The following is a 23,291-nucleotide window of genomic DNA, read 5'->3' on the forward strand; positions in this document are numbered from 1 at the left end:
TTGAAAAGTTGTGTGAGGATGTAGTGATAACACCTGTGAAGTACTTAACTCACTGGCTGGCACTTAGGAAAGGTGATAGAGATGCTGATAATGTCTCACCCCACAGTCATTCATCCAGCAAACTTTGATCAATGCCAATGGTACCAGGCAGTATTCTAAAATTTAGGTCTTTCTGTGATGAGTAATGTATCCTACTATCTTCCACGAAATTATAGTCTGGTATAAGACAAAGAAACATAACCAAGGATTAAAGTTTTGAGGTACATGTATACAAACTTATACAAAACACAGGTGAAAGAGCAATTCATGACACTCAGGTGAGTCATGGCGGGCTCCCATGGCGAGGACACGTTTAGTCTTGATCTTGAAGGATCAGTGAAACTTTGCCAGGCAGAGAAAGAGAAAAGAAAGTTTTGAGGCAGATGGAAGAATATGAAGACAGAGAAGCGTATTTGTTTTAATAGTGTAATAATACAGTTTAGTATTGTTGGGGCAACCAGTGCTTTGCAAGATTTAGTAGAAGGTAAAGAAGAATAGAGGGACTGTGGCTAGACTGCTAAATGTTTTATATGCTTTGCTAATGATTTTGGACTTTATTCTTTAAAAGAGAAAAAGCTATTACAATTTTTAATTAAGGGAATGGCATGATCAAAGTTGTGTTTTAAAAAGGCCATAGTGGATGATATCCAACTTGAAAAGAAAGAAGCAGGGAAGGAAGATAAAATGGACAAAACACTCATTCCAACCTTGGCTGTGAGTTCATGTAATCCCAGTAACGATGAATAAATTCGTACTAGAAATATCAAGAGTGGAGGTGTAAAGAAATGTTTGAGTTCACTTAAAACTGTTTTATTTGGTTGGTAGTAATTACTCAAATACTTATGTCCCCTTTGTTATCCTGTTCGTGTTGTTGCGGGTCACTTGAATCCTTCTTGGAAGGAAGCCGGTCAGAAATAATATTGGTTGTTGGACAGTATAGAAAGGCCGAAGAACATTTAAATCCCTAGAAGCATCTCAGAAAAGTGAACATAAAGACTTTCTTGAATGTGGAGATAAAAACCGAGAGTCAGTTAAATAGCCATCAGTAGCAGTTGGCATTTGCTGGTTAGCATCAACCTGTGTTTATTGTTGCATTTCTTTAAATCTGGTTCTCAGTGATATTCCTCACAACTACTGTGTAAGCATAGGTAATCTGTGCTTAATACAAACATACAGTTTTCACTTCTGTGGAAAGTTACTTTGCTGTAGAAAAATTCGGAACACATTGTAGATGATGTGTTCAATCACATCTGCCTTCCACATTGGGAAAGCTTAATTGCTTGGTTTGTGTTCTGTGAGGCCTCACTGTGAACCTGATGGCAGCTACCCAAGCTGGAGGCATGGTGCCTAGGAGAAAGCAACTCGTCCCTGGGATGCATGCCCTGCACATTCAACCCTATTAAGTGATGGCAAATGTTTCAAGATGCTTTGCCATTCTGACCACTTGGCAAGGAAATCTGGTCTATATTTGGAATATAATTTTTGAAAGTGTGGCTTCTATTGTATTCTCCCTTGTGTTGCCAGTTCCCTCTGTTGGAAGGTAAAATCAGAGCTGGCAAGAATCAAGACTTTGTCACTAGTAACAGAGGGATTTCCATAATGTACCAGGTGGTGATGACAAAAATAGCAACACCACAGTTTTAGTGTCCCAAGTCCCACTGATACACTGCCTGGAGTATCAGTGTTTGCTTAGAGTTTAACTGCAAGTGTTTCTGGAACACTGTTCTTAGATTGCCAAAGTCCATTGATTAGAAACATGCTCCGTAAGTTTTCAACTGCATTTTTCATAGACCAGTAAAAGCACTTCTACTACATTAAATCAATGAAATTTCATTATTATAAACTGCTAAGTGTTGGCTCCTTCCATATCGAAATACTGAGCCTTATATATATATTGACCCATTTAAAAGGCACATGTTTAATGGTATTTGAAAAGAGAACTTTGTGTTGTTAAAGCAAAATCATATCTCGGGCTTAGCTAAAGGAGTCCTATTTCAATTAGCTTAGCTACTCATCTATCTCATAGTATAAAACACTTGCTGATACGTCAGGAATGTCTGCATTCCTTGCTTGTCATCCTATGACCTCCATCATTGACACGTGGCCGCAATAGAAGCTGGTTCTCAGCCATGGGCCATTCTATTGCCCAGTGGACGGTGGTCCTGATGGGGCTTGTTTCTCACAAGAGTAGTTTCCAAATAAACACATGACAGAAGGGGAATTAATTAGTGAGTAAATTAACCCTAAAGCAAAGAGAAAAACAAACCAGTGCATCTTAGATAATTACCTCTGGTGAGAAATTTCTATGATGTCACAATGTTAACAAAAGCATTTTAAAACTGCTGTTGCCTCCTTCCCTATGATAAAGTCCTTGAACAGCATTGTCCTTTTCTTGGAGGAGGGGAAGCAGGAGCAATGAGGGAAGTTTCAAAACAATCAGCTCTGTGAGATTGCTTTAGAATGAAAAGTCTGGAAAGGAAATAAGTAAAAAGATTCTATCTGAGATGACATTTGAATTGGAGTTTTCTGAAACTTAGGCTATGTGTGAGGATGATCAGGATAGCAGTGTGGGAGGCAAGCTGTGGTGATCCTAATGTTGATTCTGCTACTTGCAAAGTGGTAGAGACTTAAACTTGGTACCAGACCTTTATGACCCTCAGTTCCCCCCCAAGAATTGTTTCTCTTGGACTGGAGATATTAAAAGTTTAAAAAAAAAAGCTAACATAATTATAATATCAACAATAATATGTACTAAAATCTAAAATTTTAAATGCTCATTATGTGTGAAACACTATTTTTTGTGGGTTTTATGTATTTTCTCATTCATTTAATTCCTATACTAAGCCGGTAAGAGAGTATTACTAGTATCTCCATCTTAGACATGAGGAAAGAGGCAATGAAGTCTTAAATCAATCCTCATCAGTCCACGTGCAGAGTTTTTGTTTTGTTTTGTTTTGTTTTTGTTTTTAAAGATTTCTAAAATTTATTTATTAGAGAGAGAGAGCATGAGAGGGGGGACGGTCAGAGGGAGAAGCATGCTCCTCGCCAAGCAGGGAGCCCGATGTGGGACTCGATCCCAGGACTCCAGGATCATGACCTGAGCCGAAGGCAGTCGCTTAACCAGCTGAGCCACCCAGGCGCCCCACATGCAGAGTTTTAAATCAGTGAGCTGAAATTTTTCAAGAAAGGCATGCTAAAAATGTATAGTTGTAGCATATCTGTGCTATGATCACTGTAGCTGCAATATTAAGCTTACTACATGCAACTCTCATCTTTACTTTTGTGATGAAAGACACACTAAAAATGGATTCACAAATGGATCTCTAAAGCTGTCACTCTGCTTTTTTTTGAGGACAGGATGATATTTCCTTCTCTTTTGCATAAGCTATGCACACAGTATGTGACATGCTTCGTACTCTGATGACTCTGTGTGGAGAGACTGTGTAGAGCTAGACTGGACTAGGGACGTGGTCCTGACCGTATCTGGAATGGCCCTGAGTGCCCAGCTTCTAAAGGCAAATGAAGTAGAACCCCCAGAGCTGCTCTCAAATCAAGGCATCCTTCGTGGCACAGGTATGGGCAGTGGAGGAGGGGAGAGTGGGGGGAGACCTTTGTCCCACATGCTCACTTTGCTGCTTCATTTTTCTTTTGCATCAAACCCAGGTTTTCCACTACTGGAAAATACTTATTTTGAACTTACAAACATCTAGACTGATCTAGAATAGGTGGGTCATAGCTGTGACCCAATCCAAGATTTGTTTAGGGATTTTTTTTTTTTTTTTTTATTTGACAGAGACAGAGAGAGCAGGAACACAAGCAGGGGGAGTGGGAGAGGGAGAAGCAGGCTTCCCGCAGAGCAGGGAGCCCGATGCGGGGCTCGATCCCAGGACCCTGGGACCATGACCTGAGCCGAAGGCAGATGCTTAACAACTGAGCCACCCAGGCGCCCCTAGGGATTTTTAATCTTCTGGATATGTAGTAGGTTATCATCCTGTTAATTCTTTCAATTCATTAAAAAAAAAAGTTTATTCTTAGCCTAGTAGAGGCATTATATTAAGTGCCCTTGGTACAAAGGCAAAAGGGTATGTTTCCTAAACTCAGGTGGCTTATAGTTTGGTGGAAGAAAAGATATGCAAATAAATAATTGTACTTAATAAGATAGTAGCAGAGGTATGCGTTTAGGTAGTGGGAACTTGGGAAAGGTTACTCAAGAAGGGTAGGGTTGGAACTGGGAACTGAAGGTAGGTAGGGTTTGGCAAGGTCTGCAGACAGCTAAAGAACATTACGTTCCAGGTGGAAGAAACACTGTGCTCTCTCTTTCATGAAAGAATGTGCAGATGGTAACTGGGAGACTATGAGAAAGTGACTTTCCAGGGAGACTTCAGAGGCAGGCTTTCTGTTTACACTGATGTGAATGTCTTTTTCCTGTTCACGTCCATTCCTTCCTGCTCATTCTGTTATTCTCTCTAGTCTCCTAGGGCTTATGATGTCAAGTGATACTCTGGTCCTTTTCTTGTCCCTGTTTTATGTATGGATTTGATATTTCCTAATTTGCTTATCCAAGCCTCAGGGGCTCATGAGTGTCTATTTTTAAATTTTATTTTATATTCTCTCTGCTCCACATTACCCAGACTCTACACAACTGTGTTCTTGATGTTCCTGAAATATAAATGCTTAATAGATGCTTATTTTCTGTTGAAAAATGATTTTATGAGAGTCCTAGTTGTAATATGCAGGTAATTGAGATGCTCGATTCACCAAATTCCTAAAAATACTACCATAATCAAGTGAAATAACAACTGGCTGGGCTTCTTCAAAGTGAGCCTGACAGAAAAGAGATGTTATTTATTTTGCTTCATGTTTTAGATACTACTTCCCTTGTAATCCTTTATATCGCAATAGTAGAGTATTTTGCTCGTGCAACATATAATTATAAAATTAAGAAATGTCCTTAAATGCCATATGTTGCTTCATTCTCCTCAAAACTAGGCCAGTTTTGCTTGAACACCTCCAGTGACAGAGGACTGACTTCCTCATACCCCCTGCTCTTTCATTTCTAGGACATGTCCCTTACGTTGGCCCTAAATGCGCCTTGTTCTAGGTCAGTGACTGCCAGTGGGGAAGGGCCATAATTCTGTGATTTGGCAGGGCATGGACACATTTTTGGATGTCACAACTTTACAACTTGACGTGTTGCTGGCATCCAGTCCAGTGGGTGGGGGCCAGTGATGCTGCTATTCCTCCTACAAAGCACAGGGGCAGCCCCAGTCCAATAGCGCCAACGCTGAGAAACGCTGCTCTAGATGCACCTTATTTATCCACAGAAAAATTATAAATTTTTCCATCCAGCAGTCTGTCTGATACTTGGACACAGCTAACTGCACGAAGGCTCTTGTCCCTCCAAGTCCTTTGACTATTTTTCTAATGCTGTTATAATAAGACCAGCAATTCATGTGTGACTCTTCCCAAAGCATTTAAAAGAAAAGGAGGGAAGCATTGAGGAGGGCAATGCTTCATACAGATTGACCCGTGGTGGACCACGTTTGCACTGTGCACTTGGGTGGAGGAATCATAGAATGGTATCTTGATGTGCTATTTGTTCCCCTTGCCCTGTTTAGATAAAATCTGTGAAACTCACTGCAAGGGATTTAGTCAAGGGAGTTATTCTTGTCAGGGAGATGATGTGAGTAATGCGTGGCATGTCCAAATCCATGTCACGATAAACAAGAATGTTATAATGACCCTCTCCCAGGGTAAGAGAGGTCCCAGGATGTGGATATTGCTAAAAATTCTGTTAAAGCATCTGACTATCCCAGGCACGAGAAAGAGGTAGTGAGATCCTCTCAAGGCTCAAGGGTCTCTTCTGCCCTTTCTATGAGTTCACCTTGTAGATGCCATCTAACCCGTGTCCTCATTTGTTGTGAGGTCACTTTAACACTCAGGGACACAACTGGGTCAACTTATACCTGTCATTTCAGTTAAAATGTGCTCCAGGTTGGCAAGAAAGACTGAAAAAATGATACAGCCTCTGAAAAGGAGTCAGGAACATTTTTTTGGAAGGATTCAATGGACATTTTTGAATGGACAATTGAGCTCTAACTACAGTTTGTTTAAAAAGGTGCAAGCATAAACAATGCTTCAAAATAAGTACCATGTAGACAATCGCCCAGCTGAAGGCAACCAACCTGATCCTCTTCTTGAATAAATACTGTTTTCCCTCAAAGTGGGTGGATTGCAGGCTTATAGAGAAGAGCAGAGTCATCTTAAAAGTGCTTTGAAAAGAAACTGATTCACCAGAGGGGGCGAATAGACCCTGTGTATGTTTGCTAATAAAGAAGGGTTTTTGATGCTAGCTTTCATTGATTATCCAGTTAAGAAATCAATACTGTTGTTTTATAAAAAGGACAACCACAGACTAGTTTGCACTGCTTAATAAGAACGTTGGGAAAATAATTATTAAGGTCTTCATCCATGGTGATACAGCTTAACTCAGCAAATCATTAAGAATTTCCCCTTTCAGGCAGTTTTCACTCTCTGCAAACAATAGCTATTGTATGAGCTAGCCCAGCAGGGGGCATCTCCTCTGCTGACTTCCGGAGAGTTCTTTTCTGTTAGTGAGGAGATAATGAAAGAAGAGGAAGCTGGAGAGAAAACATCTCCTGGAGCAATCCCACCAATAAAGCAATCTAGGCTCACACGGGGAGATTATTGTCATTCTCTAAAATTCTCTCACCAGGCAATTTTGTGACAGAAAACTCTGTGCTCTGGTTTGGGACTGGGCACTACAATTAGATGATAGGAGTTTTTAACAGTGGTGGATTCGTGATAGTACATTTCTTCTACAGCTTCACCCTCCTTTTTCCCTCTGCTCAAGCAAAGATACTTTCCAATAAATATTCAGGGAGTCTGAAGTAGTTAAAAATGGATTGCAGTGTTGACTGACGTGAATGAATCTCTGTGTCCACCAGCTACACGCTGTCACCACAGTTACCAGAGACCGGGGTCTATGATGAGATTCAGTCCAGGAGCAGTAGGTGAGTGCAAGGGATACCCTGAAAAAGCCACTCTCCTAAAATGTTTTCTTCCTTAGTGTACAAGAGTGCTTTCAGTTCACCGTTAGAAATGTATCGCTTTGGATTGCTTTTGACTATTGGTTTTAAAATTCTTATTAAAAGGTTTGTTTCAAATATATAACACACTTTAATTCCTAGCTCTGTCTCTAAGAGCCCCCTAGGACCCCTCTTCATTCTTGATGCCTAGCTGAAAGCAAGGCCCTGTGGGGAAGGGTCCCTTGGAAAGCTGTCTGGAGTCCAGTGTGTAGACACATCACTCCACCTCCTAGCTTACCTGGGACGGGACCAGTGTGGGGTCTAGTTAGAGCCTGAGCACTCAGGACACCAGGAGGTGTCCTTTTAGGAGGGAGTGAAGCCCTCTTTGTACTTCCTCTCCAGCTCACCCCGTTACTTGTGTCAAGGCCTTTTCCTCTGGCACCCGGACATTTACCACCATATTCTAATTGGCCTCCAGCATCTCATTCATACTGTGGCCCACCTAGCCTTTCTCCAGTGCAACTGTCATTCTATCAGTCTTCCTCAAAACCTTTCAAAAAGTCGTTTCTGACCTTGCGAGCCACATAACCATATTCTGAATTGTAGCTACTGTTATTTCACAAGAGTACTGTACCTGGAGCCAGATTTTAAGTTCCTGGAGGCCACGCCTGTGTTCCCTCTTACTTTAGTGGTCTTTCTATCCTTGTCACAGTGCAGGACACAAAGAAGGGGGTACATACAGATTGACTTGCTGTTGAAGTACATGGGGCTCCAACAGTGGTTTGGCCACTGGGAGGGCCGTGGAGTTGGTTGGAGGTATGACTCTTCCACTGACTTTTCGTATCATTGTGGGGGACAAAATAGGTACCGTTTATTGAATCCGTTAGTGTTTTGGTGAGGCATTTCCCACAGATACTCTCAATTTATCCTCTCAACAACTTGTCAAGATAGATGCTATTTTGCTTATTTTACAGGTAGGCCAGTAAATGATGGAGTTGAAATTAAAACCCAAGTCTTTCCGGTGCCAAAATTGATATCCTTTTCATTATAGCATGATCCTTTTGGTTTCCTTAGTTATACTATGGAGACAGAAACCATATCAGCATTTGTGACTTTATGGTGATATTGGCCAGAGGAATGAAATAATAAGCCAGGTCCTTTGATGATTAAGAAGTGGCTTCTTCCCTTGTGAACTTGTACAGGATTTTAATAGCCCAGACTTTTTTTTTTCTAAAACAATTTGCCCTTTTTTGAGGAGTACATAGGTAGTGAATGAGTAAAATTAGATTTAAAAAAATCTATGTGCCTGGCACAGTTTGTTAATTACTTTGGATAAATAGGTATTTACACATCTGTTGCAGAATGTTATTTACTGCACTGGGAGAAACTAAGGTCAGAAAAGCATATATGTAATCCCTTACCAGTGGTAATATCAGGTATAACATAAATATTTATAAAATGATTGACACTCATCTGGTGAAATTATTATTGAAAGATAACAGACACATATTTTTAATTCTCTCTGCTCAAATAGCAAATCCCATCTCTCCTGATCCAAATATAGAAATAGTGGCAAAATTAAGATAACATGCTTTGAGATGTGCAATATTTTCTATCCACCTAATGAAGTCAAAGGGTGTTTATGAAAAACAAATTATCCTAATTACTCATAATATGAGGGTGTGTTCTGAAGAAGGAAAGAAATTTGAAGTACCTCATTTAGAACAGCACAGAATTTTAAATGCAAGGAATCTGGGAGATAGAAATAAGGTTATTCCAATGCAAATAGAGCCAATTTCAGTGGTTTGTGACATATAAAGACAACACGAATGTAATCTGACTTCCTTTAGTGCTTGTGGCTTTGACTGTAGTTATTTAGTAGGAGGCAGAGTACATGACTTAGAATCATGGACTTTTATTACCGTAACAAAAAATATTGAACTACAGCTAACATATAGAAATCATATGGGATGGTTGAAAGAGCACAAAAATATGCAAGATCTGAGTTCTAGTTCTTGAGCTACCTACCAATGGGTGTTTTCATGAAACCAGTCTTTCTGGGGCTTGGGAAAGTGACAAGATTGGGTTAGACAATTTCTCAGCTCTTTTCTGTCTCTAAAATTCCGTGACCCTGTAAGTGAGCGTTGCTAGAGTTTGAATAATATGTTCCTTCTTTTCCCAACAAAATTATGAGAGCCAATTATCAGCTTTCTTTCTAATTTAAGTTGCCTGCTTAATTGTTCCCTTTTTTTCTTTATGGTAGTAATTCAGTGGTTTTTCTGTGTGCATTTTTCAGATTTACACCACGAGAAATTGTTGACGATTAATCTCTGAACAAAATGATGCCTTAGTAAAAATTAGTGTAAAAAAATAGTGTTTAGATGTTATTTCTTCTTGTGGCTGAAGCATCGATGGCTTCAAATCATCATGCCACCTTATCCCCACCTCCTTGGTGACATAACTTTGCAGCACTTGTCCTGTGGGTAAGACACATTTCTCTGCTCCTTGACTCTGGGCTGAGTCCTGTCTGTTGCTTTGGGTAATGGGCTGCTAGCAGATGCGACACAAGCAGAAGCCTGGAAGGGGCATGTGCAGTGAAGTTTGCATGCCCTTGCACGTCTACCATGTCTCCGAGAAGAACTTGTTTGGGCTAGCCCACTGATTCCAGGTGGAGAATAAGGGACAACCTAGAGTAGAGCCACCCACAGCTGAACCCAGCCTCGATCAGCTCACTCCAGCTGATCTTCAGAATTAAAAACTATAATAATAAATAATTGTTTTTCAAAAATTTTTATTGTTATGTTAATCACCATACATTACATCATTAGTTTTTGATGTAGTGTTCCATGATTCATTGTTTGTGCACAACACCCAGTGCTCCATGCAAAACGTGCCCTCTTTAATACCCATCACCAGGCTAACCCATCCTCCCACCCCCCTCCCCTCTAGAACTCTCAGTTTGTTTCTCAGAGTCCATCATCTCTCATGGTTCATCTCCCCCTCTGATTTCCCCCAAATAATTGTTGTTTTAAGTCATTAAATTTTGGGGTCGTTTGCTGTGCTACAGTAGCTACCCAATGCACTTCTAAACAATTTTCATTGCTAGAGAGATGTTCCTTCTGCAAACCTGTCTTATCAAATACCTATAGAAGTCATCAATTATATTGTTAATATCATCCATTAATGAAATCATTCGAATATTTTCTTTTTGTTTCCCCGGGACATAAAACCAAAGAGACATGACATTTTAGCAATAGCACTGGCCAGTCTTACCTGTATGGAAACACTGCTGTATGAGCCGCCAATGACCCCTGCAATGAGCAGTGGGATATTTTCTTGAATGGCATAGGATCCATCAGGACACATATACTCAGCTTCATCCACTTTAGTCAAAGATGCCCTGACAAATTCCAGCGATTGCTCTAATGCATAGGTATCCCTTGAACATGTATCCAAAATGTGTACACCCAACTTCACTCCTGGCAGCAAGTAATTGTCTTTGTTGATTTCATCAATAGCAAACAACATGGCTTCCAGGCGTTGGATCCCTCGGTCTTCATTGATTCGCCCACATTCTTCAGTTCCAGTGCCTTTTTCATTAATAGGAAACAGACCCCCTAAAACAAGGTCACCTTCTATTTTAATCTCCCTCCTCAGAAAGTTATGGTCTCCTAAAGAGAGTAAAAATCCTTTCGAAAACAAAGCTAACGTGAGAACTTGTAGTCTTGTCAACATCTTCATGAATCCCGTTTCTGTACCTCTTGGGAGATATCAATGGATGAAGCCAATGTTGCCCGCTAGTCTTCCTCTCTCATTTCCAAAGTGGATCTTTGGCCTGTCCTTCAGATAAGGGAGGAACAGACTAACAGAGCCTGTCACCAAATTCCTAAAGAGATAAAAAATATATGTACAAAAATGGTACAGAAAACAACAGTGATTGCATGGATGGCCCCCAATCAGATCTTTGAAGGGATCATGACTCAAGTTAGCATTTAGCAAACACATACTGCATCACTGCACCAGACACTCTCCCACAGACACCCTCACCCAGTCCTTACAACACGTGGTGACATAGAGCTCAATCGTTCCATCTCCCAGAAAGGGATCCTGAGGACTAAAGAGGTAAAGTGACTTGACAAAGTGTACCTAGAATGGAGGTAGTGTTTAGACTCTGGTTTTCCTAATGCCAAGTGCAGTACTCCATCTACTCAGTCATTGACTTCGCTATTGGTAGCGCAATAACTTGGATATGAGTCTTGATCCCTTCTCTTTCAGCTCCATTTATAGACAACCACTTTTTATTCACTCTTTTCTTTCCATTTGGGGACAAAACAAAGCACAACGAGAACTCTTTCAGTGTTTCTGCATTTCTACAACCACATTCCTGCCCTCCCTTCACTTCAGATACTCTCAGCCCACTACGATCAAGATGCTGCCTTCACTGATTTAAAAAAAAAAAAAAAAGAGCTCTGGAAAAAGCTACTACTGATCTACTAGCTTCCAAATCCACTGACCCCATTGTAGTCCTCATTTTACTTGACCTTAATTGAAATTCTGACTCCTTTCTATCTGTTCTAACTTCCTAGGTTTCTGTTCTCTTGCTTCTACATCTCAGATTCCATTGTTGAAGCCCTCCTCCCCACCCCCACTTCTGTAGGTCATCCAGTTTCACGGTTTTACTATCACTGAAATGACTCCTAGGTTAGCTGCCTCCTAAACAGCTCTGCCTACACATTCCTCTGACATCTCAAGGCCTCTGGGTTATAACTTCTCCCTTATCTCTGAATGGATCTTCTCTGTACCCAGGTTTTCAAGCCAGAAACCTGCAAGCTGGAGCCCTTCCCATTTAACTCCTTCCCACACTTAATTAGCCACTAAGTCCTGTAAAGTCTACCTGTTTAACATCTCTCAAAGCCACCGCCTTGTTTATAACCCCACTGTGGTCGGCTCTTGTTACCGCTAACAGGACCATAGCAGATTTCTGTAGAGCTGCTGCAGGCCCTAAAAGCATGTTTTTATGAGTTAGGAAAAGATAACCTTCCTCAAGTACAAAATTTTCAGATTTATTATTGTATAACTTGTACTACAGATGCTGAGTAAAGTCCATTTGCTGATCTCTGCCTCCTCCAACCAGTGGCAGGCAACTCCTGATGTGGCCCTCACATTTAGAGGAATATAGTGATTACTAGTATGGGGGTTTGCATAACAAGTTGTAATTTAGGACAGTTCCATAAATCAAGCTTCTTTTTACAAAAAAGGCGAGAACATATGCACCTTCTAGGAATCAGACAAAGCCTAGCTATGAGGATCATGTTTTGACAATAGGTTAAGGTCTTCTCAGGGAGCTTTCCAGAATCCTGGTGTGGAGTGGCCCGGTTGCATGCACACGAACCCAATGGACCTACTGTTGTACTCCTTGCCACTCAGCTCCCGAGCGCTAGAGCAAACACTGGCCAACGCCCTCGCTCTGCCTGTTCACTGCCCTTCTCCCCACATGATGCAAGCTTACTATTTTTAGAATTGGGTGGGAGAGGCGGTAGCAGAGATTCCTGGTGCATTCTCCTGACAGGTACAGGTGCCTGTCCCTGTGTGTGGTTTGGTGTGCCTGTCCGCTCTCCTGCTTTTGTGCATGATTATGTGGGGTTTTATGAAGGAGGGGGCTCTCCTGGCTGCATCTCAACTTAGGATGTCTGAAAGCCACACCACCTGTGTGCTGTCGGAGAGGTTAGCAAATGTTAATCATCTGAATGGGGTCCCATTAGAGAAGGTACTTGAATAATGCATAATCTTAATTGCTGTTCAGAATGGCCCATCTCCTGTCAATCTGTACTGACTTCCTTTTGCCTCTAGGTTGAAGAATTGACTTTGTCATGCTCTATGATCTTGTCCCTGGCTGGCTGTCAAGTCTCACTGCTCACCAGGCCCGTCAGTTCCATCCCACCTCTTATGTCCCAGCTGTTACCGAACCATGTTTATCTGAGAGGACATCTAGAATGTTGATGGCCCCTTGGTTCTGCTCATGTTTTTCCCTTTGCCACAAACGCCCTTCAATATCCATTTGTCTGGTAAACACCCACTTATCATTTAAAACTCAGTAGTCACCATCAAGAAAGGCCAAGAATTTTTTCCTATCTTCCTTGCCCAGTCAAATCGTTTACTTCCTGCTTTATATTCCTACTGTAGCTAGTTCCAGAAATGTTTGCTGTTGCTATTATAATTCTTACTTGTTTCCTTGTCTGCTCATTGGGAATAAGGAAAATAGCACAACATTGAGGATTTTTAAGGTATGCAGAAAAAAAATCAAATCTCAACAACAACAAAAAAACTAGAGACTGGAACTAGTCCAGTACGTGCTTCAACATTTTTGACATTTCTCCCTTCTCACGTTAGCAGTGCCCTTTAAAGCCTGGCTTTCCACGTGCTTTCTGTTCCTTTCGCGTGGAGCAAGTGATGGGTTGTTTTCTTGAGACACACGAGTCATCTGGGTTTTGTTTTGTTTATTTAGGTGTGAGCCTCAGCAATGACAACGGCAGTCATTGGAATGCTCAGTGTTAGCCTAGAGCCTCTCTGGGAGATCTGCCACAGGGCACCAGAAAGTCTAATAATAATAATTTTTTAAAAAGTTGATACTGTGGTAGGTTTTTTTGTTTGTTTGTTTCATATCAATTTCTAGTCTCTCTTTGATCTTTATGTGCAGTTCCCCTTGAAGCAAAACAGCCACAGAAGGCAAAACTCACTGCGATCATTATCGTTAAGGATAAAGCAGCAGAAATGGCTCTATAAAATAATTGTTTTATGGACCTAATAAAAGAGAATAGCTAATTAAAAGAAGGTCATCAACACAATCTTACCATATACCTATGAAAAAAAGTGTAGATATATTTTGAATCGGAAGAAAGTTTGACTGCTCAAATAATAAAGATGACCTTATATAAGTTTATGGAAAACTTAATTTTCTCTTAAGAAAATGCTCTTCGCCAAAGCAGACTTGAAAGGGAACATCACATTCTACTGAAAGTCCTAATACATATCAGTCTACCTGTTTCACAGGTACGGGCTGTGTTTTATTTATCGTTGTGTATCCAGGGCCTGGCTTAGTGTCTGCCTGCAATCCAGAAGGTATTCAACAAGTACTTCCTGAAGGCCATCCATGGCTATTATGCTTGCAGATGACTCTTTACTATTTTACTTGTGGCACAGTAAAAGGGAACTAAAGTAGAGAAAGGGGTTATTTTATTTCATCACCCAAGGGCTCTTATCCTATTATACTCTTTGATGGTAGGACCGCTAACAGGTAGAACTAGAGGAATTATTCTGTAAAGATGCTGGGGTGTAATGCTGCCTTTGTATTCGGCAGTTGCTGCTGAGGTGGGTCCCTATGAAGCTGGGAGGGACGTGGCCTCAGATTGACCTACATTTACTCAAGCGAAAACTTCAGTCAGGAGAATACTAACTTAGGAACATGCGTATTATCCTATTTCAAAGCATCAGAGATGCATCCACTCATCAAATATTTATTGAACACCTACTATGTGTGTGCTAGGCTGTGAGCTGGCTATGTAGAATACAAACTTTAATTGCAAACAAATGGACATTATCTCTGCTGTCAAATGGCATTCTAAATGCTTAGGTATTTTGATTTAGAAAGTGATGGAAAACTACTCATCTCTGTTTCTACCAACTATCGCTGTCATTGATGAAATCTTTTTTTAATAATTTTTATTTTTTTAAAGATTTTATTTATTCATTTGAGAGAGAGAGAGACAGAGTGAGCACAAGCAGAGGGAGAGGGAGAAGCAGACTCCCAGCTGAGTAGGGAGCCCAATGCGGGGTTCGATCCCAGGACCTGGAGATCATAACCTGAGCCAAAGGCAGACACTTAACTGACTGAGCCACCCAGGCGCCCCTATTCATGAAAATCTTAAAAATAAATTTACCCATGGGTTTCCTTTAAGGTGGTAATTGTTATTAAGTGCTTGACTCAAAAAGCAATCCATTACATATTACATATATTATATATGTTTAAAAATTAGATATACAGATCTTAAAAACGAGTTGACTGACAATGTTATGTAAATTATTTTTCCTTTAAGCCCTCTGACAAGGCATCTTGGAGTAACATTTAATGTAGTCTTAGAGAATTACAAATTAAAAATCAATTAGAGTAATGTTGAAATACACGGTCTTAATATTTTCTTATTTACCTTTTCCTTAAAGCAAAATTTAAAATGATTATGACCGTAGGGCCATGAATAATTTAAAAACACTTAGCATTATTTAAAATGAAGCCCTAAGAGCTAAAAGAACAGGAAATTAAAATTTAACATGGGAAAATAGACAAACATGCTTAATTTAATGCAACTGTTTATCTCTGAGTAACAGCTTATCGGATTGTGGCAAAGGGCACCAACCACTTCTTTTCAGGTTCCTTTCATTATAAATCAGTCAGCAGCACATTCCCCAGATAAACAGGCTCCCTACTGTAGCCACATTCATATGCAGCTGGAGAACAGTGGCTCTGCAGTCAGAGCTCTCCGTTCAGGGATGATGAGTGATGTGTCAACTATAAACAAGCATGTGTAGCCCTCTCTGTAGGCAACCTGCTCACCAATGTTTTATTAATCGGTGCATTAATAGTATCTCAGAGGTTTGCTGTGAATATAACCCCTGGAATATGTGGGCAAGAAGCATCCGCATGCTCTGCATATGCTAGTATGTATTTTCCTTCCTCTCTTGACTTTGCCCAGGGACAGTGTCGAAAATGAAATCCAGTTTGACTCAGTGAATAAGTAGTTTATTCAGGGGAGATATAAGGCCAGCCCCCATGCCCACTCCCTCCTAAAAAGAAACCCTTAAGTTGCTGAAAGGCTTTGAGTGTTCAAAGCCTTCCTTGCACATCCAACTGATTTGGAGAAAATTTAGGGTTAGTGATATTGTATGAAATTCGGTTGCACATTTGGTTATAAAATATTCAGCTGCCAGAATTACAGGCAATAAAAGACATGGCCTTTGTCCTTGAACTGCCATTTTTCAATTGGGTAAACAGAGCCTGTAGCTTACTGACATTTTTAATAGCAGGACGTATCATGCACAATTCTAATTCCTTTACTCTTCCTAGGCAACAAAAGTATTTTTTTTCTAGAAGTCTTTAAGAAATCATTATAAGTAGCTGACTACTTAAAACCCAATCATTTTTAACAAATCTAGCTTAAAACATCTGGCTTAAATTACTCCAACTGTAAGGTGGTCTAATTCCATTTGCTGAATTCCCGTATAGTTTGTGCTATGTTTATCATAATGATCATATTTTGTTTTATATTTATTTGTTTAGGTTTTTTTTTTTAATTGAAATTTAGCAATTGGAAATTGTTCTTTCTTTCTTCCTCCTTAGATTGTAAGCTATTGGATATTAAGGACAATGCCTTAGACATTTCTCTACTTCCCATAGTGCCTCACGTATATAGTTGTCACATACTGGTTAAATGATAAATTCCAAGTGGCATGTAAATTTTTGAGAGATTGGTCAGAGGATCGGGAAAATAACTTGGAAATTCCCTGCAGAGAATGAAGAAGATAGCTGAAAAGACCACTTTCCTTTTTTTTTTCCCCCAAAGTGCCCTTATAATAGGTCAAGATTCAACTTTGGTGCTTAGAGAAACTTGACCCAAATAACTCTCAATCTCCCTTTGACTTTGAATTGCTGATTTTTAAGGAAAAAGATATAGAATAAAACTAGAAAAGTTGAGAGCACTTGGAGAAATTAGAAAGGTTAGGACATACACGGGTGTGAAAAATGAAGAATGAAAAACAACACAGGACCTACAGGTCAGGTTCCATGATGCATGAATGACAAGGTGGAAGAGTGGAGACAAGGCCCATGTATTTAGATTTGAAGTTATGGAGGAAAGTTTTGCTTTCTCTCAAATTTTTCTAGTTTGAGGAAGTTTGAGATACCACAATATATATAAAATTTCACATAACCAAAAATGTAAGTCAAGTAGTAGAAATGAATTGACCAGACTCTTTCCTGTGATCCTGTTTTATTCACAGTGAAGATAGAGGAAGGCCCCAAACTCTAAGTGGCTATCTGGAGGAGGGAGATGCTGCCAGTTAGGATGATGGAGCCAGAAAGAGATGTTGATGATTAGAAAAGGAGAAAGGCCCACTTCACTATTTGAACTTTGACCCTCTGCCCCCTGCAAAAAATCACATATGTTATTTCCTTTATCCTCTGAACTTAGAAAAGAGCGTTTTTATGAGGTAGGCAAACAGATTTACAGTTGTGCTAAACTTTAGTCCTTAGGGTAATTGCTGGTAATTTACTTCCAATCAATAATATTAACTTGGTTCATTCAATATAGAGTATATGAAAGATTTATTCACTTTCACCAAAGTAAATCTTTACTGTTCTAAACACCAAACTGCACAGTATTTTCCTATGTGTGTGTGTGGGTGTGTTTTGCCGTTTCAGCTGTTTTTTCATCCTTAAGTTTCCTAACCTCCTTACAAAGCCTTGGAATTGGAGCCTCCCCAAATTCCCTGCAGTCCACCTTTGTCCTTTTCCTCTTAGAAGCTGCCAACTCTAATAGAAGTTATAGGTTTGTCAGCATGAACAGAGAATACAGAAACTGGGTTTTCAAAAGCTTTCCCTCTAGCTCTGGACAAAATGGTAAAGGAGAAAAAATGGAGAAATATTTTTCATTGGAGAACATTTTTACCTGTTGGTCATGTGATCTATCAACTGGCTGTTATTTATAATGTTCTATGTGCATATAGTTCTTTCTCTTGAATAATGTCAAAGTATTTTGCACAATGAAATAACTTTTACTTCTTCCTGGTGAGAAAGAATTACATCATCTATTGCTGAGGAGAGATTGTGGGGAGAAGAAATTTGTAATGCAAATTGTTCAAGGTAATAGTGAGAAGTAAATACATAATTAGGACCTAAGGAAGTTTTTTTAAAATCATTATTGCCCAATAACGTCTTACAAAAAGAGAACACATGTCAACACATATCATCCTATTTCCCCCAAAATATCACACCCATCTCTCAAATTTTCCTCAGTAGGTAAATGGTAAAATGTCTGAAATACCACCATCTTTGCCTACTGTCAAAGAAGTTGTTAGAATACTTGTAGCTGGCTTCTGCTTCTGGCCAGTCATAGCAATTGGTATTTAATCTGCCCTCCAGCTGAAAGTAGATATAAAACTGGACAAAACATATAAGAATATAAGGCAAGCTATGACCCTTGAGAGAAAGAAACACATGAGGGAAACTCCATGATTACTCTATGAATTTCCCAACATTCTACATGGGAGCACATTTCTGCCCTGAGGCAGTGACAGTATTGTTGACCTCAAGAGGCAGAGATTAGAGTTCTTGGCTTCTGAAGTGGTTGCAATTTGTAGGGTAGAAAGCTACACAGAGATGGTGAGCATAAGAACTAGGTGGTGCAAAGGCTGGTTGTGTTATATACAGAGTAAATTCAGTGAGGTCTGGCGGGGATCACCTGCCTGCAAGAAGTCTGAGAGATAAATGTCAATATCAGAGGTCATGCATATCAGAAAATTAATGAAGTTCTATCCCAGCTCCAGTGGAGAGACCATACCAGGCATTATTGTACTTTCAATTAAATTCTCAGAAAGGCTACCCTCTATAAGTAAGGGCCAAGCTCAGGAATGAGGGGCATGTTACAGGACTACATCTAAAATAGACCTGCCCTAATGAGACTAAAACTAAGTCTAACAAAACTAAAATTATCCACCAGTTATTTAATTGCCTGCTAAGCCAAAACTCAAAACTCTTAAAGGAAGATGATATAATTTAGACTGCCTTCAGTATAATTCCACAATAACTAGTATACAATTAAAAATTGTTTGATATATAAGAAAACAGGAAAATGAGACCCAGAGTACAGAGAGAAAGCATTAAATAGAAATAGGCCCTGAAATGACTCCTATTTTGAAATTAGCAGACAAGAACTTTAAGTAAACTATTATAAATATGTTCAAAGATTTAAATATATGAATGAATAGATGAGAAATCTCGTGAGAGAATGGAAAGTTTAAAAAAAACACAAATACTAGAACTCAAAAGTACAATATTTGAATATAAAATGTGTGTGAGGGGGCACAACGAATTGGAGATGGTAAAATAATAAAAACCAAAAAAAAAAAACAAAACAAAAACCAAAACAAACTTGAAGACAGATGAAAAGAAATAATCCAATCTGACTAGAGAGAGAAAACATTGAAAAAATTTGACCAAAGCTTCAGTGTTCACTTGGACGATATTAAGTGGTCTAATACACATGCAATTTGAGTTTACAAAACCAAGGAACTCAGCAAACTCTAAGCAGGATAAATACAAATAAAACTATACTCTAGGCAAATCATAGTCAATTTGTTAAAACCAAAGACAAAGGGAAAACTTTGAAAACAGAGTAAAAGAGCACATATGTGCAGGGTAACAATATGAATGAGGGCTCACTTTTCATCAGAATCACTGATGGCCATAACCCAGTGGAATGTGACATCTTTAAAGTTCTGGGGGGGGAGGGGAACTGGCCAAGCATCCCCAAATTCTTTTTCCAGTTAAAATATGCTTCAAGAAGGAAGGTGAAATACAGATTTTTCAGGCAACTAAAAGTGAGAGATTTCATTGCCAGCAGACTTAAAATATGAGAAATATTAAAGGAATTACTTCAAAGAGGAAATGACACCAGATGGAAATTCAAATGTATAGGAGGGAATGAAGAGCACCAGATATGGTAAATGTATGGGTTAATGTAGAAGAATATCCATTAAGTCTAGTTACCAGGTATTGTTAGAATGAGTTCATTAAAACTATATTTGTCACAAATAAAAAATGGTAAGAAAATATGGGTTCCACTACCATTTTGTCTATTATAGTTTGATTTTATTTCTCTCTGTGTATATGTTTGCATTTTTCTTAGATCCTGTTAGCTGAAAACCTTTTTGTACCTTCTAGAGTCCTCCTGCTAATAGAACAATCTCATAATTTAAAGGCCATTCTTCCAAAAGTAAGATAGTAATACCCAATAACATATTCTTCTTTATGATAAAGCTGCTAATAGATTCCATGAAGGATGAAACCCAACTGGTATACACTGGTACAGTTGTACTAGTTGTTAAAGTATTAAAATACTTCCATTTGGTTGGTGAACAGTAAATCCACTAAGCCCTCTGAATATTCCTCCACTTTCCTGGTTGCTCTGGTTCCTCCTCTGGCATATCTCCATCACTTTTCCCAATTTCCTCATGACCCAGCAACAAAAGTGTTAAATTCTGGTACAGGAGGATCTTTAGGTTCCAGTGCCAAAGGTATGGTTGTTGTCCATTTTCATAACATGATGCTAGTTGTTAAACATTTTGAATATCATTCCTGAATTGACTAGGTGAATAAAATGTTGGGAAATTTGAGGAAAGTTTCAGTTTTAAGCAACATTCTCATTAACTAGGACAAAACTGGATTTTCCCTTGTAGTTTGACTGATTAGTGTCCATTTCTAATCTTTTTTGTAGAAACTGTACCACATTTTTTCTTGGGGAACCAACACACATGTTCATAAGGTAGGGTTAATCCATTCCTGGCTTGATAGGTGGCTTGTGATACATATGACGAACCAGAATGTGCTATGTGTCCCTGGCCACAGCAATTGGTTCTGGGATGAGTCTGTGACCAAATCATTGCCAACCAGGGTTAATCTGAGAACACTTTTTAGAACCATCAGGAGAAAAGAATCCTCTTTCTGTTAGAGTGACTTAGAGAAATGGATATAAGCCCAGAGCTGTTGGCAGCCATCTTACCACCATGAGTCAAGAGCCTGAGGTGCAAAGCCAAGAGACAGAGAAATAGTGAAACCTGACAATATTATCTATACTATCCAGCTATGATTTCCCAGTTATGTGAGAGAGCAAATTCCTCTTTTTGCTTAAGTCAGTTTGAAATCTGTTTTGTCACTTGTCACTGAATGATTCCTGAGTAGAACCTCTCCTTTTCCCATTTCCTTCCCATTAAAGATACTAAAATTTATTGAGACCCATGCTCTGCCAGGAACTGTGATTAATGTTTTATGTAGATTATTTTATTTAATCCTGCAATTTTCTCCTACCCAGGTATGCCCTTCCATAGATGCCTGATTCTGTCCAGAATCTCAGATGGACCCAGGGTTCATGATGGTTCCCATTGTGTTACCCCATCTATGAATGGGTTTTCTTAGAAATGCAACTACCCTAGTCATCCCTTCTTTCATGCTTTTATCAGGATTCCCATTTTCTTAAAACTTACTTATAACAAGTGAAGTCATCTGTTATATTAAGCTGTCAGTTTTCAGTACATTAATGTAAGTTAGTTTGTTAACCATTTAGGGATGGTCAAATTTTCAATGGGCCAAAGCACTGGCTTAAGGAAAGAGAAACATTTTAAATCATGGAATTTTTGATACCTCAATGTACGTATAATGCAGTATGAGGGCCTAATTGGTGTTCTTCAAGTTATAGCACTTATGAACTCCGTACTCAAAAAGAAACAACTTGTACATACCAGCCGCTGTGAAATCGTGGGCACAGAATAATGCTTCCCTCATCAAATAGACAATTCAATGCCAGGCAATGAAATGCCCCATTGACAAATTATCTACAGTGTGATGGAGTTCTCTGGTCACAGATGTGACTTTAAAAGACATTTTTCCAGTTCTTCTTTGTTGAAAAATTTTAGAGAAAATTATTAGTGGGCTTTAGTCAGCTGGTGTGAGCTCTCAAGGGCCAATTATATGTATTTCTTCCCAATTCTGTGTGTCGGTGGTATCACACTGGTAGCTTCAAATTAACATGACGGGAGTATTTACATTGCAGAAGTCAGCAAACATTGACAATCAGTTTCTTCTCATAGATCCTACAGATCAGTGACTTAAACATTTACCAGCACACCGCTAGTGGTATATTTAACAATATGGTCTTAAAATCTATTCCTAGAGAATCAAATAGGAAAAGCCTGGGAAAACAATATTGCATACTGCCTCCTTCAATCAGGGTTTTTCTATCTGCAGATCACAAGCTATTCTTGTGTCATGAAATACATTAGTGACTTGCAATGAGCATTTTAAAAGGAAATGGAAGAATTTGAAATAGAATAGAAAATACCAAAACACTGATCCGAGGCTTGTAGTAAGGCTGAGTATTAGTTCTAAAACTTTTTTTGGTGTGTATGAGTGTATGTCTTGGGTTACAATGTAAAATAATTTCTTACTGGCTCATGGCCAAGAAAAAGTTGAAAGACACTGTTAAACAATGTGGGCTCTATAGTCAAACACATGTTTGAATCTATAATGTCGGCATATGACCACCTTCCTGTTCCTCGTTTTACATATGTGTCAAATGGCGTCAATGGTGGTATCTATCTCATGGGCTTGTTTATAGGATTAAATGAAATAATACAAAACATTAGCTCAGTACCTCTTAGCTACTATTAAAATTTTTGGGAGTGAGGATAATTTGCTATTGGCTCCAGTGTAGTTGGGGGGTATTCTGGACTCTCCATGTAACCACCTGGAATCCAAAGCCAGTGTTGTTTCAGGACTGGATCACTTTAATTGCCCAGTCTTTATTTCCTCAATCAGTGACCAGAACCACCTGGTGGTCATCCTCTATTACGCTGACTTTCGCTTGGCTGAAGTTTAGGAGTGATCTTGGGAGAATCCCTGGCTGGCTGAATGATGCCAGGTGGGACCTAAAAGCTCCTCGATGTCGGGTAAATTCTGGATTGTTTGGCGTTTATGGGTGCTAGAGACCATAAAATGCCAGGAGAAAGTGGAAAGTGATCACCTAAGAAAAAGATGCAAGGTGCTCATAGCAAATTGATTTATTCCCTTTCTCCTGAAAACATGTTTTTGTCCCTTAATCCTTTCCTGTCAGACTGAATTTTATTGAGAGAGGGCTGGACACCTCTCGTTCTGAGTCCATCTGGACTAGGACGTTCACTGACTTGTACACTAAGAGCAGAATGTTTACAATTCTGCCCACAAATGGTCTTAATTTTCATTATCACAAAACATCAGAGCCTCAGGTGCGAAGGTTTTGGGCCCTCGTGGCTGGAATGCTTATTAGTCTTTAAATTCCATGGCAACTGCTCATGCCTGTGCCAACAAGTCTGGGCTGCCTTGTGCCATCTTCTTTTTCTTCC

The 23,291-nt window shown here is 39.4% G+C and overlaps 1 protein-coding gene across 1 annotated transcript in view; it reads right to left on the reverse strand.

Moving 5' to 3' along the window:
• Positions 1-23,291, reverse strand: part of GRM3 (glutamate metabotropic receptor 3) — a 226,606-nt gene that overhangs the window by 87,173 nt on the left and 116,142 nt on the right. Inside the window, exon 2 of the mRNA XM_032402267.1 lies at positions 10,362-10,974. Within this exon, the coding sequence (XP_032258158.1) occupies positions 10,362-10,829 (468 nt within the window). The 5' untranslated portion in view covers positions 10,830-10,974. The remainder of the gene's footprint in view (positions 1-10,361; positions 10,975-23,291) is intronic.

This window comes from Phoca vitulina, unplaced genomic scaffold (assembly GCF_004348235.1).
Source record: "Phoca vitulina isolate PV1807 unplaced genomic scaffold, GSC_HSeal_1.0 scaffold4, whole genome shotgun sequence".
NCBI lineage: Eukaryota > Metazoa > Chordata > Mammalia > Carnivora > Phocidae > Phoca > Phoca vitulina.